Genomic DNA, 14,700 nt, shown 5'->3' with positions numbered 1-14,700 from the left:
AGACTCAGAATCTTTTTGAAAGCAATTATAAAACACTTCTCACACAAATTAAATCAGATTTAATAACTGGGCAAATATCAACTGCTCATGGATACGTAGAGCTAATATAATAAAAATAACAATTCTACCTAAACTAAACTATCTGTTTAGTGCCCTACCAATCAAAATTCCAAAAAATTACTTTAATGAGTTAGAAAAAATTGTAAGTAAATTCATATGGAGAAATAAAAAGGCAAGAATTGCCAGGAGCTTAATGAAAAAAAGTGCAAAAGAAGGTGGTTTAGCTCTACCTGATCTAAAATTATATTATAAAGCATCAGTCATCAAAACTGTTTGGTATTGGCTAAGAAATAGAGTGGTGGGCCAGTGGAATAGACTAGGTGTAAAAGCAGGAGATGATTATAGTAATCTGCTGTTTGATAAACCCAAAGAGTCTAGCCATTGGGATAAAAACTCCCTCTTTGATAAAAATTGCTGGGATAATTAGAAGTTAGTATGGAAGAAACTTAGATTACACCAACACCTCACACCCTTTACCAAGATAAGATCCAAATGATTACAGGACATAGACATAAAAAAGCAATACTATAAGCAAATTAGAAGATCAAGGACTAGTCTACCTGTCAGATCTATGGAAAGGGGAGCAGTTTATGACTATGGAAGAGTTGGAGAACATCACCAAAAACCAATTAGATGATTTTGATTACATTAAATTAAAAAGCTTTTGCACAGATAAAACCAATGTAACCAAGATCAAAAGAAATGTAGTAAATTGGGAAACAATCTTTACAACTAATGATTCTGACAAAGGACTCTTTTCTAAAATATACAGAGAACTGAGTCATATTTTTAAAACAAAAAGCCATTCCCCAATTGACAAATGGTCAAAGGAAATGCAAAGGCAATTTACAGATGAGGAGATCAAAGCAATCCATAGCCATATGAAAAAATGCTCTAAGCCCTTAATTATTAGAGAAATGCAAATTAAAACTTCTCTGAGGTACCACCTCACACCTCTCAGATTGGGCAATATGACCAGGAAGGATAATGATCATTGTTGGAAGGGTTGTGGGAAATCTGGAACACTATTACACTGTTGGTGGAGCTGTGAACTCATCCAACCCTTCTGGAGAGCTATTTGGAACTATGCCCAAAGGGCAACAAAAATGTGCATAGCCTTTGACCCATCAATACCACTACTAGGTCTATACCCTGAAGAGATGATGAAAAAGGGTAAAAACATCACTTGTACAAAAATATTTATAGCAGCCCTGTTTGTGGTGACAAAGAATTGGAAATCAAGTAAATGTCCTTCAATTGGGGAATGGCTTAGCAAACTGTGGTATATGTATGTCATGGAACACTATTGTTCTATTAGAAACCATGAGGGATGGGATTTCAGGGAAACCTGGAGGGATTTGCATGAACTGATGCTGAGTGAGATGAGCAGAACCAGAAGAACACTGTACACCCTAACAACAACATGGGGGTGATGTTCAACCTTGAAGGACTCGCTCATTCCATCAGTGCAACAATCAGGAACAATTTTGGGCTGTCTGCAAAGGAGAGTGCCATCTGTATCCAGATAACGAGCTGTGGAGTTTGAACAAAGTTCAAGGACTATTCCCTTTAATTTAGAAAAAAACAGATATCTTATTGTCTGATCTTGTTACCTCTTAGACTTCTCTTCTTTAAGTATGTGATTTCTCTCTCATCACACCCAATTTGGATAAAGGTACAACATGGAAACAAAGTAAAGACTGACAGAGTGCTTTCCATGGCAGGGGAGGGAAGCAAGATTGGGGGGAAAATTGTAAAACTCAAATAATATCTTTAATAAAAAATAAATTTTAAAACAGCAAAAAAATAAAAAGTAGATGAAATACCAAGAAAGAAAAAAATAATCCCTGCCTACATGTAGCTTATATTCAACTGGGGAAGGGGCAAGATGTGAATTAAATAGATACATTGAGTAGCATTCCTAGAAAATGACTCAAAATTTGAAAAAAACTGTAAATGATCATTCAATGTACCTATGGAAAATAGTGGGGTACGTTTCTGTGATGATGAAAAACTACAATCTTTCACTAGAGATTGCTGAAAACTCACTTTTCTGATTACAATTCTGTATAATAAAACTTTTTTTATAACATTCAATTTTCTAAATTAAGTAACCATTCTAAATAAAGTAACCCACTTTTCTGTATATAATACACAAAAATAAAATTGGTTAACAATCAAAAAACTTTTCCTCAAGTAATTAGCTAAGAATTCTGTGAACTTTTGAGTTAAAATTTCAATAGAAATATTGATTTCAGACTAAATTCATTTTTATAAATATGAAATCTACAGAACCATAACACTTTCCTTCTTTTACAAAGTTAACTAATAATTAATTAGTTATCACCAATATCAATTAGTTAATATAAAATATGAAGAGACAGTGACTCCATCATAAAGTTTATCCAACACTACTATTTAACACCAATACTAACATTATTTTCTCACTAAGGGCTTGCACTTGGGGTTCTAACTGCAGCACAAAGCTGGACTTTCAATGGCAAGCAATTAAAATAAGGAATGATTGCTTTGGGAAATACTTTACAATGATAGGATGAACCAAAACTAGCAGGATGCCAGCTGCTCACAGCAACTTGTATATCCCAACTTTCATTTTTTTTTCTCTACAGTACATAGCTACAAATTATGTACTTGCTAACCCGAAAGTACTAAGAAAATCCCATGAATGTTTGAGGGAATGCATAGGTGAATGTTGAGGGTCAACTGCATAACGTTATAAAACTAGATGACAGAGTATATAAGATTGCTTTAGAGTGACAATAGCAATTGAGTTTCCTGGACTGGTACTTGATTTGAATCTTAAAGGAATCCAATGAAAATTCGGGGCAGATATGAGGGAATACAACATTGCAGGCATGGGGGAACAGATAGTATAAAAATACAAAGGAGAAAAATGAAGTGTCATGAGCAAGGTGCAGCAAGAAGTCTTGTACATCTGGATAGCTGAGTGTACAAAAAAGTATGAAAGGAACAAACAATGATGATCTCTAAAAGTTTCTTAAATAAAAGTTTATATAAGATCCTGGAAGCTAATAAGGAGCCATTGCAGCTCACAGAGCAGAAGGGTGATATCGACAGACCTATCTTTAGAAAAATTACTTTGACAGTTAAGTGGAGAATGTGTGGTGAGATTTGAGTCAGAGAAAATGGGTTGAAAGTTATTGAAGTAATCCATTTATAAGCATTTCTTCTAATTTTCTCCTCTTCATTTTTACAGTATAAATAATTTTATTATATTACCATAGTACAATTTGTTCAGCTTTTCTCAAGTTCACAAGCATACATGAAGAGTCAGGTATTTGATGCTAAAAATGTTGCTATGAATATTTTAGTGCAAATGTTGGACTTTCTGACTTTATTGCTAGAAAAGTCTACCAGTGGAACTGGTGGATGTCAATAATGCAAACATTTTAACCACATTTCTCACATAATTCCAATTTCTTTCCAAAATTATTGCAACTATTTATAACATTGTACAGGGTTTCTACATTCCCCAAAGACTCATTAGTGATAATGAGTTAAGGGAATTCTAGAGAAGAATCTTAGTCTTTTTTTTTGTGGGGGGGGAGTGAGTATTAGTTTTGAAAGTGTGCCAGTTTACTTTGCTACAAGAGTCCATAAGAAGCTCTTTTTGGAAGCTTGTACCTCTTGCTCTTGGAGAGTTCTCTTTCTTGAAAGAGGTGACTGCCATAATTATGGTCTCTAGGTGGTAAAGTCAAGGTTCTCTCAATCTCACTGTCCTCATTTTTGAGCCTGAAGGAGCCCTGATTCACCCAACTTGCTCTTCATCTTCACCTTCTCCAATCTCAGCACAATTATCATGATTATCAGTCTATTCTTTTTGAGTCTACTTTAATCATATCTTAAAGACTCTCAAGTGTTGTCACAAGAATGGAAAAAGTCAGGACTTTTGATATGTGAATCTGTGGTCAGTTTCGGTGAGTTGAAATTGTAATAAATGAATTTTCAAATATGTCTAATACTTCCAAAACAACTATAAGAAATTACTATATCTTTAGAGCATAACATATAATATTGGTCTACTGTGGATAGTAAAATCAAACTGAGTCTTCATTTTTCTAAAGACTGTATTGACCCCTATTTTTACCCAAAGTGAAATAACATTAGATCAGTCAAACCAGGGAAGAGATTCATATTTTGAGAGTACAATGTTTATAATAATGTAATAATGTAAAGAATTTATTCAACATAGAATAAATAATCAGAAAGCAAAACATTCTGTGGTCTCTCCTCATCCCTTGACTATCATGAGAAACAAAATTTCTTTCTTAGGATACATCCTGGCCTTAGGAGAATTTAGAACTCTTATCCCTAGAGGGATAGTAATCATAATTGTTTTCTTTATGATAGAGCTCTGCTTAGGAGAAGGATGACCTCTCAGGGTCATAAGATTTTGAATCTTGAGAGAGTATTATATTACAAGGTCTTAGAAGCTATGTGTATAAAATATGAACTTCTTAATTCTGCTCAGGATAGTGCAGAGTCTTGGACAAAACCAATTTCTATAAAATTTAAGTTCCCATTAAGCCTCATTAAGCTTTTGAAATAGATGATCTCAGAGCAACAAAGCTGTCCATTTCTGCCTCCCTCCTAGGACTTGTTACTCTGCTGTCTTAAATCTATAGAGTATCAAAACCATTCTAGCTCATAGTTCATTTTATTAGATGATGAAAAAATGTTAGGACAGAATTATGCAGACGGAAATAATTAGTGAGCAATGAGTAGAGATTAGACTAAAAAAGAGAGAACATCTTGGGGCACAAGTTGCAAAAGATGAGGAATAGAATATCCTTAAATTTTAAAAAGTAGGAAATTATTTCAGTGCTACAAGATAGATTTAAAATATTTATTACTATTGAATTTTTTGTAAAGTAATTATTGTATAACTCTAAAATTAAAAGATTTTTATTCATAAAACCATTGGATAGTAGGGAGAGTAGTTATGAAGTTTAAGAGAACTTCAAAAACCTACTCATGATTATCAGTTATGACTGAGGTATTCAAGTCAGATAATTTAAACTACTTCAGGTTTACATATTCAGTTAGCAGAATTAATATTTTAAGTCTAGGAAGAGGAAATCAAGTTGTAACTCTCTTAAAAAACTGTCTAATGTCATTCCAACAAGTATTTATTAAATATCACCTGTTTCAGGCACTGTGCTAAGATCATCATTAGTGATCTTTGAAAGAACGTGAAAAAAAGAACAGAAAGTAGCAGAAAGTTTATTTTTCAAAATTTTTCAAAAAGAAAAAATAACCTTAAATTTGATTCCTAGAAAATAATATATGATGAATTATCAAATTATGGCTAGGAAATTATGGTAGACTATGGAATATGTACCTATTTTTATTATTTTATTCATTATTTATCAATTATTATTTTTCATTTTTTTTACTTGTTCAATAGACAAGATCAGAAGAATTCTATATATTTAATGTAGATATTGGCAAAAATTTGTTAAAATCTCATTGGCTATTTTTGTGGGAAAAATATAGCTATGTATTTTAGATTATTGTAGGGTTAGCTCATCCATATTTGGTAGAATGACCATATCCAAACTTATTTGATGTCATATTGAAAAAATGTCTACACTCAACATTGCTACTCAAAGACCTTGAGATTATTTTAAAATTGGGGATATTGAGACCTAGGGGAGATTCAATGTCTCTTAGGCAGTAAGCAACATATCTTATTATTTTTATGAATCATCTGGCAAAAGCATAACTGATACATATGGCAAATTTGTGGAAGAAACAAAAAAAAAACTAGGAGCCATAAAACCAACACATTTGAATGACAGAATCATGATTTTTAAATGATCTAGTAGAACCTCAAAGTCAAAAATAATATAATGAACTCTAACAATGATAAGTGTTAGCTTCCAGTCTAAAATGATAGTTTCCAAAACTCAGTTTTTACTATAAGAATGAATAATATAATTAGTCAATAGTTTATCTGAAGGAAAAGTTCTATGGATTTTAGTGAAATTCAAAAAAAAATGTGTTGTTCTGCTACATCAATCAATGAAAACTAAGGTTACAAAACACAAAAAAAGACACTCCCCATCCTCAAATAAGCTTATTTCTAATGGGGATGACTGAACACACATAAACTAGTAAATACACAATAAATATTGAAGAGATTGAATGAAGTATAAGAGGGAAAGAATTAGCTACTTAGTAGACCAGAAAATGCCTCTTTTAGAAGCAGAAAAAAATAATTGAGAATGGAAGATGCTTACTGTCATGGAACACTAAGATCATCATAGAGTCCAGGACAAGGTAGGTAAACGTACTGTTTATCACTCTCAATATAGAATAGTGTGTTCAGTTCTAGACACAATACTTTAGTACAGTTGTGGGTAAAATGGTCTATTAGGGATAAACTGGAATGATGAATGTTCTCACATATGCACAGAAGAAAATATATATTTATGGTGAATGTGGTTACTGTCACAAAGTATTTGGAAAGTCATTATATAAAGAGATCATACTTAATCTGTTTGGCAATACAAACAAGTGAATTTAGGTTTGATATAAAGGATATTTCTGAATACTTAGAACCACATCAAAATAGAATAGATTTTTCTATAAAGAGAAAGGTCACATGTACTCTGCTACTAGAGGGTATTTAGGGTAAATACTAGGTATCTTCTGTCAATATGATACGATGATGATGAGGTTTGTCCATTGTTCTCAAAGAAGATCATGACATCAGGGAGGCAATGCCATGACATGCATATGGATTGGATTTGAGTGAGGGGGATGCTATACTAAATCACCAACCTTGTTTTTACCTCTAGATCCTTCTGGGTCCAGTGGCCAGATATGGCTCAGGACAACTGGAGATGGGCCCAGATGTGAGGCAATCAGAGTTAAGCCCAAGGTCACACAGCTGGTAAGTGTCAAGTATCTGTGACTGAATTTGAGCTCAGCTCCTTCTGACTTCAGCTGGTGCTGTCTACTGTGCCATCTAGCTACTCCTTCAATATGAGATGTGTAAAAAGAACATTAATTAAGGAGAAATAAGACAAAAAAATCAAAATCTTGTCTCATCATTAATACTTTTGGGTGATAACAACTTCCCTGTCTCTCCATGTATTCATTTATAAAATGTGAAAGTTAGATCTCTTCAACTTCATATTCCAGCTCCTCTGGAATCACTCTATCCAATTATACTAGACTAGGAGGTTATATTCCCAGAAAACAATAGCCCGTACACCTTTCTAGATTCTAGAGATATTCATACAAGTTGATAGTAAGCCTAAAGAAGGAGTTGTATGTATATGTTTTTCAGATATTTTATAAAAAAAATTTATTTCAGATGTGAGAAGGCTTTTGCAATCTTGTCTAACTCTGAGATTCTGTAATTTTGTGACAGTATCAGTTCATTTAATGTCTTTAGTCATATATATATATATATATATATATATATATATATATATATACATATACAGACAAAAATTATAATACTTTTTTCCAAGCTTATTAATTGAGGTTTTGGTTTGTTTTAACAAAGTGCTTTGTAAACTATAAAGTGTTAAATGTTTGCTTACTAGAGTTCTAGTCTTTAGATTAGAAACTGAATAAGATTCTTATGACCTGCAACGGAATCTGCATGTTCAAATACAGATAAGTGTACTCTTAGTAGGAACAGGGTTGGGGATAGACCTGTGATTTCTCTGCAATAAGGAATTCCTTATTGAGGAAATTCAATCAACATAAGTCAATAATTTCTCTGTGATATATATATTAAATTAACTGAATTGCCCAAATAATGACTTAGAGGGCCAGACTTAAGGCTAAGAATATTTGATTTAAGTTCGATATTTACCATACAATAGTTGTATGGACTTTTGAGCCCTGAGTTACCCAGAAGTTAATTGGGTTCCTATTCTATCCCATACCAGGAAATGTTCTGATGATCTGTGCAAAATGATCAAAGCCTCTACTACTATTTATTTGAGAGCAGCCAAGAGCATTAGATTAATGATGTGTCTAGATCAGAAGAACTGTGCAATGAAGCTTACTTTTCTAATTCACAGACAACATATATTTATAGAAAATTCAAGAGGGAAGTGGGATAATCTGATGATTTTCATCAGTAACGGGGGTTACGGAAGATCTTTCAATTAACAAGTGTGTACATTCATTGTTGTGCATTGGGGAACCTGGAAAGAGATCTAGGACAATGAGTTATAATTGACTATCAAATTTCCATATTAAAATAGTTTATTCTGTCCTGCTTAGAGCTATTGAGTAAATGCCCTTTGCCTTCTGGGGATGGACCTACCCTGTCTTTTTCATTACCTTCAGAAATATTTGTCTTCCCCAACAGGTGATGTTTTGCCACGGACTATGGAAAGAAGCAACAACAGCTTTTTAGAAGGATTTTTCCTGGTGGGATTCTCAGACCGACCTCAATTGGAGATGATTCTTTTCGTGGTTGTCCTATTCTTCTACCTCTTGACCATCCTTGGAAACACATCTATCATCTTCCTGTCTGTCCTAGATTCACGACTCCATACCCCAATGTACTTTTTTTTAGTCAACCTTTCCTTCCTTGACATGTGCTTCACAACAGGTTCCATCCCACAGATGCTCTACAATCTCTGGGGTCCTGATAAAAGCATCACCTACCTAGGTTGTGCCATTCAGCTCTACTTTGTCCTGGCCCTAGGTGGGGTAGAATGTGTCCTTTTGGCTGTTATGTCTATTGACCGCTATGCTGCAGTATGCAAACCATTGCACTACACTGTCATTATGCATCCAAGACTTTGTGGACAGCTGGCCTCAGTGGCATGGTTAAGTGGCTTTGGCAATGCACTTATCATGGTGCCCCAGACTCTTATGCTCAACCGTTGTGGGCGCCGGAGGGTAGATCATTTTCTCTGTGAAATGCCAGCATTAATTGGCATGGCTTGTGTAAACACTATAGACCTTGAGGTTTTGGCATTTGCATTGGCTATTTTTATTATTCTAGCCCCACTTATTCTCATCCTCATCTCCTATGGAAATATTGTTAAAACAGTGCTAAGGATCAAGTCAGCTGCTGGGCGGAGAAAGGCTTTTAACACCTGCAGTTCTCATCTCATTGTGGTCTCACTCTTCTATGGGACTATTATCTACATGTACCTCCAACCAGCCAACACTTATTCCCAGGACCAGGGCAAATTCCTAACCCTTTTCTATACAATTGTCACACCTAGTGCCAATCCCCTCATATATACTCTGAGGAACAAGGATGTGAAAAATGCTGTGAAGAAGATACTAGGGAAGAGCTACTGACAAGGGCTAATTGAGTTTGGGGATGTTTTCCAAATTCAAACTTTAACTCTGTCTTTAGATATATAAATGAAAGTTCAAGAACAAATGAATTATATAAATTTTTAAAGGCAATGACAATGACCCAGAACTCTAGAAAGTTATTTCTCATTTCACTAGTTCTGAAATAACTGATTACTGGGGAAACACTATTTTTGGAGACTCCAATTTGCTGCACTGTGAGGAGTTGTCAATGGCCATGAATCACCACCTTCTTCTGCTCTTTGTTTATATTCCTTTAGATGTATTCTGAAGGAATGTATTTTAAGACCCTTGTGGAAAGGTCAGGGAGAGGAATAGAAATATTGAGGAGGAAAATATCCATCTCAAAGATTTATGCTGAAACTCCCTCATCCTTCCAGAGTTTATCCCATCTCCCATGCTATTTCACTCCATAGGTAACTTTATATAAGCAAGGTGTTATTTGATTCACAAGCATGTCCAGCTTGGAGGTAGAATGGGGTTATGAGATAACCTCTAGGTTATTTGACTTTGGTATTTGAAATGTCTCCGTTTTTTTCTTACCTAAAACAATGATAACAAATTTTTTCATCGGATTGTTGCAAAATGATTTAATTAAATAGAATGTGACAAACTGTCTAAAGGTTCAAGTTTTAATTAAAAAATTCTTTTTCAGTGGTTTTTCATGTATTGGACATATTTCCATCATACCAGACCATTGAACTATGGTTCTGAAGCTATGAAGTCTATAGGTGAACCTTCCAATGAAAAGAAAACTTCTACAGCTTCCTTTAGTAGTAGTGATTTTTTTTGGCAAGGCAATGGGGGTCAAGTGACTTGCCCAGGGTCACACAGGTAGGTAATTATTAAGTATCTGAGACTGGATTTGAACTAAGGACTTACTGACTCTGGAGTCAGTGCTGTATTCACTGTACCACCTAGCTGTCCCTTGGTAGTAGTGATTTTAAACAGGATGTACCTTGAACTCAGTGCCAACTACTGTTCTCCACTCTACAAGTTGTACAACTGTCTTACTAAAATGAAGATGTCCTTCCCATCTTTATGCACATGACAGTGAATCTCCAAGGGATGGCATCAGGCTAGAGAATCATAGAATCTTGAGTACTGATGGAAGTTACATATTTAAATTTCTGCCTGATGCAGACACTTCCTTTACAATAGTCATGACAAGAATATCCCAAGTAACTCAATAATCCATAAGAGAGCTCATTTCATTCCTATACATTTCTATTTATTAGCAGTTGCTTTTTTAAATTACTAAATTCACTGTAACTACCACTCTCTGGTCCAAGTTTTTCATTCCAGGCCAAACAGAACTATTTCTTCTCCATACGAAAAACCCTCAAAAAGAAATGGGATTCTTTATAAAATATCCTCTCTCCATGTTTCATTGTGGAGGTAAATATATATGTTCCAGTAGTCCTAATAACTCAAGGGAAGACAAATGTAATGATATTAATGACTTGGCATCTTTGTTAATTTTTTGGGGGGGTGAAGGGTGATCTGAATCTATGACTTCATCAGTGGTGGAAAACCTTTTCAATTATTTTTCAAGTAATTTAACTTGGGTTGTCACATAGCAGTTATCAGATGCAAGACTTGAAATCAGGAATCTGAAAGCTTTTTCTAAAATTCAATTCATGCCTCAGAGTTCAAAGAGACTTTTTCTTGATTCCCTTTACCTGCTAATATACTTCTGTCAATTAGCTTGCATCTATTTTGTGTATTCTAATATGTGACATATTTGTCAGCTCCAATTGCAAATTCCTTGAGGACAAGGGTAGTTTATATCTCCAAAGCCTAGTCCAGTGTCTAACTAAGATCAAATTGTGATCAGATCCAAGAGAACTGGATTCAACCATAAACCACAGCTGTCATTCAAACACTGGCCTATAGAAAGCCAAGACTGGTCCAACCAGAGATTCTTCCAAAAATGCTTAGTGACTAGTTACTTCATTTTATTGTTTTTTCTATTTCATTTCAGGTCCAGGGTTCAGTCCTGAAGCATCCTTTCCCCCTACTTTACAATCACTCAACAGACATTTAAATGCTTAATATATAATAGACCCTGAAATAAAAGCAAAATATAAAAAAGCAATGCAAAAATGAGATTCACTTAATGTGATTTGTGAATATGAAGGGAGGTTTGAAAAAATAGACAGTAATGTTCTAGACTAGAAGAAAACACAAGTAGATCCTTTGTAATTTTATTATTTTTAATAAATAAAGTTGATTGCCATCATATAATTATCAGCAATAATGGATAAGAATTAAGCCTAAGAAATTTCCCAAACAATAAGAGTGAAATCTTTAAAGTTTTTGATTGTTCTATCCATCTTGACAGTGCATTGATGTCATAGATTATTTTTTCGGCTATTCTCTCATGGTAATACCTTTTCTTATATGGTTCCTCTGTATCAGTCTCCTTTGCTGGATAAAATCCTTCTTATTTAACTATTGGTTGGAGTGGTCCAATGTTCTGTTCTTGTGATTTTAGCAAATTCCATGGTTTCAACTAACTCCTCAAGATAAAAGATGAACATCTTTTTGATGCCAAACTACTCTCTCCATTATCACCAGTTGCACCCCTCATGACTCAAGTACAAAACTGACTTAATTAATGCTCTTTGATTGATCCTGAGCAATAATTTTATGTCATACCATAGATTCCTTCAGATTTCCTGCTTAGACATTTGAAATAGCTGAGGATTTTACTTGGCAGGATTAACTTTGTTGACAACTAGAATAAAATACTATCTTTCTCAGGAAAATAGTAACATATAGTCCCTTGCTAGTTGATGATACCTTGATTTTCTAAATGCCTACCTTAGACAAGAGATGCAACAACATAAGTTCTATTACTAATACAACAATTCAGGTGTCAATTGAGATACCCACCAATTTTACATAGGACCTCTATCTCAACCATTAAATTTCTAGCTCTAATCTAAGTTTCTGCATAGGCTATTCTCGTTACCTTGTCTGCACTCACTCATTGTTTAGAAATTGTGGAATTCTTAATTATCTTTAAGATTAGGTTTGCATCACCTTCTGCAAGAAGCTATTTCTATTCCTTCCAAATCTTCTACCAAGAATTTCCTGATTGAATTAGGGAGTATTCCTAAACAATCTAATATCATAGTACAAAAATATTATAATCTGATAATAAAGTGTAAGTCTTAAACCTGGTAACATTATGGAACCTTGGTCATTACATGAAGATATGTGATGAGAAGAGGGAAATTTATTGATTGACTTATAGGATTAGCCATGGCTCTTATAGGGATTTTGAAAAATGCTGACGCCACTCTGATTCAATAAACTTTTAGAGGTCAGCTCTGAGCTTCTTGTGATTTGCTCTCATATTGAGAATTGCAGAGTCTGCCAAGGGGAGAGAGTTCTCTCACCTTCTACCCTACAATTTACCTTGAGAGTGATGACACAGGGCAGAAGCAAATGGTTATAAGAAATGTTCTTTCCCACAACCTGAGAAGAAAGCACATATTGAACCCTAAATATGTATACCAAAGTGGGAGGACTGAATTATTTATATGAAATGTTCCTGGAATCTAGGTTTTAAGTTGTGACTGTGAACTTCCAGAGCAGTTTTTGTTTCATGGATAACTCCTTCTTTGAGAGTTCCTAATTTCTCAAAGTATGAGTATTGTATCCTTTTAGCACAATGGATATTTTTTATTTTAATTTTTTTTATTTAAGGAATGGGATTAAGTGACTTGCCCAAGGTCACACAGCTCAGTAATTATTAAGTGTCTGAGGCCAGATTTGCACTCAGGTACTCCTGACTCCAGGGCCAGTGCTCTGTCCACTGTGCCACCTAACTGCCCCAGTGGATATTCTTTAAAATCAACTTAAGCAAAGTAGTTTCTTAACTCATCACAAAATTGCTTCCAAAATACCACAAATGTTTTATATACCAGTATAAACCTATTCCCAACATATAGTTAGATTCATTGCATATAGTCTTCTTTTGCATTCTGTATACAAGAGAAAAGTAGCTCCTCTCCTATTATGCTGTTATAGCTCCTCAACAGCAATATGTCAAAGTATTATTCTCATTAGCCTTTGTACAACACTAATTATATCTTTTTTGAAAACCATCTTGAAACCATCACAGCTTATTCCAAATGTTCTGCAGAAATAATCAATAGATTGAAGTATTAAGGTTGCTTTCTAACTTAAACTTATCATTTATTTCTGTAACTAATTTTTAATCTGGTGTATTTTAAAATGAACTGGTTGACAACTGATCATTTCAGTAGAGTACTAAGTTCTGGTCTACCAGTAAGAGAGAAGAAAGCAACCTCTGAAAAAATTCTTTTCCTACAAATGTTAGTTTATATGTCTATATTTTAAATGAAACAATTTATGCAGCTGAACTTTTAGTACATCTTTTAAATTAGTATTTTACATTATTCATTAGAAAAGTAAATAGTTTATTTTGTAACATTTCATTACTTGGTTGGATAAATAATTTTTTAAAATGAATTTCTTGGGGATAACTAGATGGTGCAGTGACTAGAGCCTTGGGGTCAGGAGGACGTGAGTTCAAATCCAACATCAGACTTTTTTTTCTTTTAAATTTATTTTTTATTATCATTTTGTACAAATGTTTTTTTACATTAATAAAATATTCTTGTTTACAAGTAAACAAAATACCCCTCCTCCCCCATGAATATAGATAGACTTGTTTGGGCGAAAAAAGTAAAGGGGAGAGAAAAAAATTAAAATAAAAAAATAATAATAGTAATAATTGTAGGTATGGCCAGGTGGCACAATGGATGAAGCACCAGCCCTGGATCCATGAGCACCCGAGCCCACATCCAGCCCCATAGACCCAACAATCACCCAGCCGTGTGACATGCAAGCCACCCGATCCCCACTGCCCTGCAAAAACCAAAAAGAAGAAAGAAAAAAAAAAGACCCAAAATAAAATAAAATAGTAATAATAGTAGGGGTGGCTGGGTGGCAGACAGAGCATTGGCCCTTGAGCCAGGAGCACCTGGGTCCAAATCCGGCCCCAGACACCCAAAGATCACCCCGCTATGTGGCCCCAGGCAGGCCATCCAGCCCCACTTGCTCTGCACCCTCCCCCAAATAATAATAACAAAAAATGTGCTTGAGTCTTTGTTCCAACACCACCAACTCTGTCATGGGTGGATCTCATTCTTTATGATAAGTCCATCACAAAAGTTATTTCCATATTTTTCCACCGTTGCCATTGCTGATTGCAACTCCCTCCTTTCTTGTTTCTCTACTACCATGTACTCTATT

At 34.5% G+C, this 14,700-nt stretch overlaps 1 protein-coding gene across 1 annotated transcript; it reads left to right on the top strand.

Annotated features, from left to right (window-relative positions):
• The first annotated feature begins 6,923 nt into the window (after positions 1 to 6,923).
• Positions 6,924 to 9,390, top strand: LOC141511515 (putative olfactory receptor 2W6). The gene is made up of 2 exons (XM_074220669.1): positions 6,924 to 7,000; positions 8,441 to 9,390. The coding sequence occupies exon 2, from the start codon at positions 8,461 to 8,463 to the stop codon at positions 9,388 to 9,390; it is 930 nt and encodes a 309-aa protein (XP_074076770.1). The 5' UTR covers positions 6,924 to 7,000; positions 8,441 to 8,460.
• Positions 9,391 to 14,700: the final 5,310 nt, after the last annotated feature.

Source organism: Macrotis lagotis, chromosome 2 (genome assembly GCF_037893015.1).
Source record: "Macrotis lagotis isolate mMagLag1 chromosome 2, bilby.v1.9.chrom.fasta, whole genome shotgun sequence".
In the NCBI taxonomy this organism is placed as follows: domain Eukaryota; kingdom Metazoa; phylum Chordata; class Mammalia; order Peramelemorphia; family Peramelidae; genus Macrotis; species Macrotis lagotis.
Note: the sequence above shows the minus strand (reverse complement) of the source record. Positions and strands in the feature narration are given on the sequence as shown.

What these genes read in the sequence shown, in the direction of transcription:
- LOC141511515 (XM_074220669.1), top strand. Translation starts at nt 8,461, where the DNA reads ATGGAAAGAAGCAACAACAGCTTTTTAGAAGGATTTTTCCTGGTGGGA.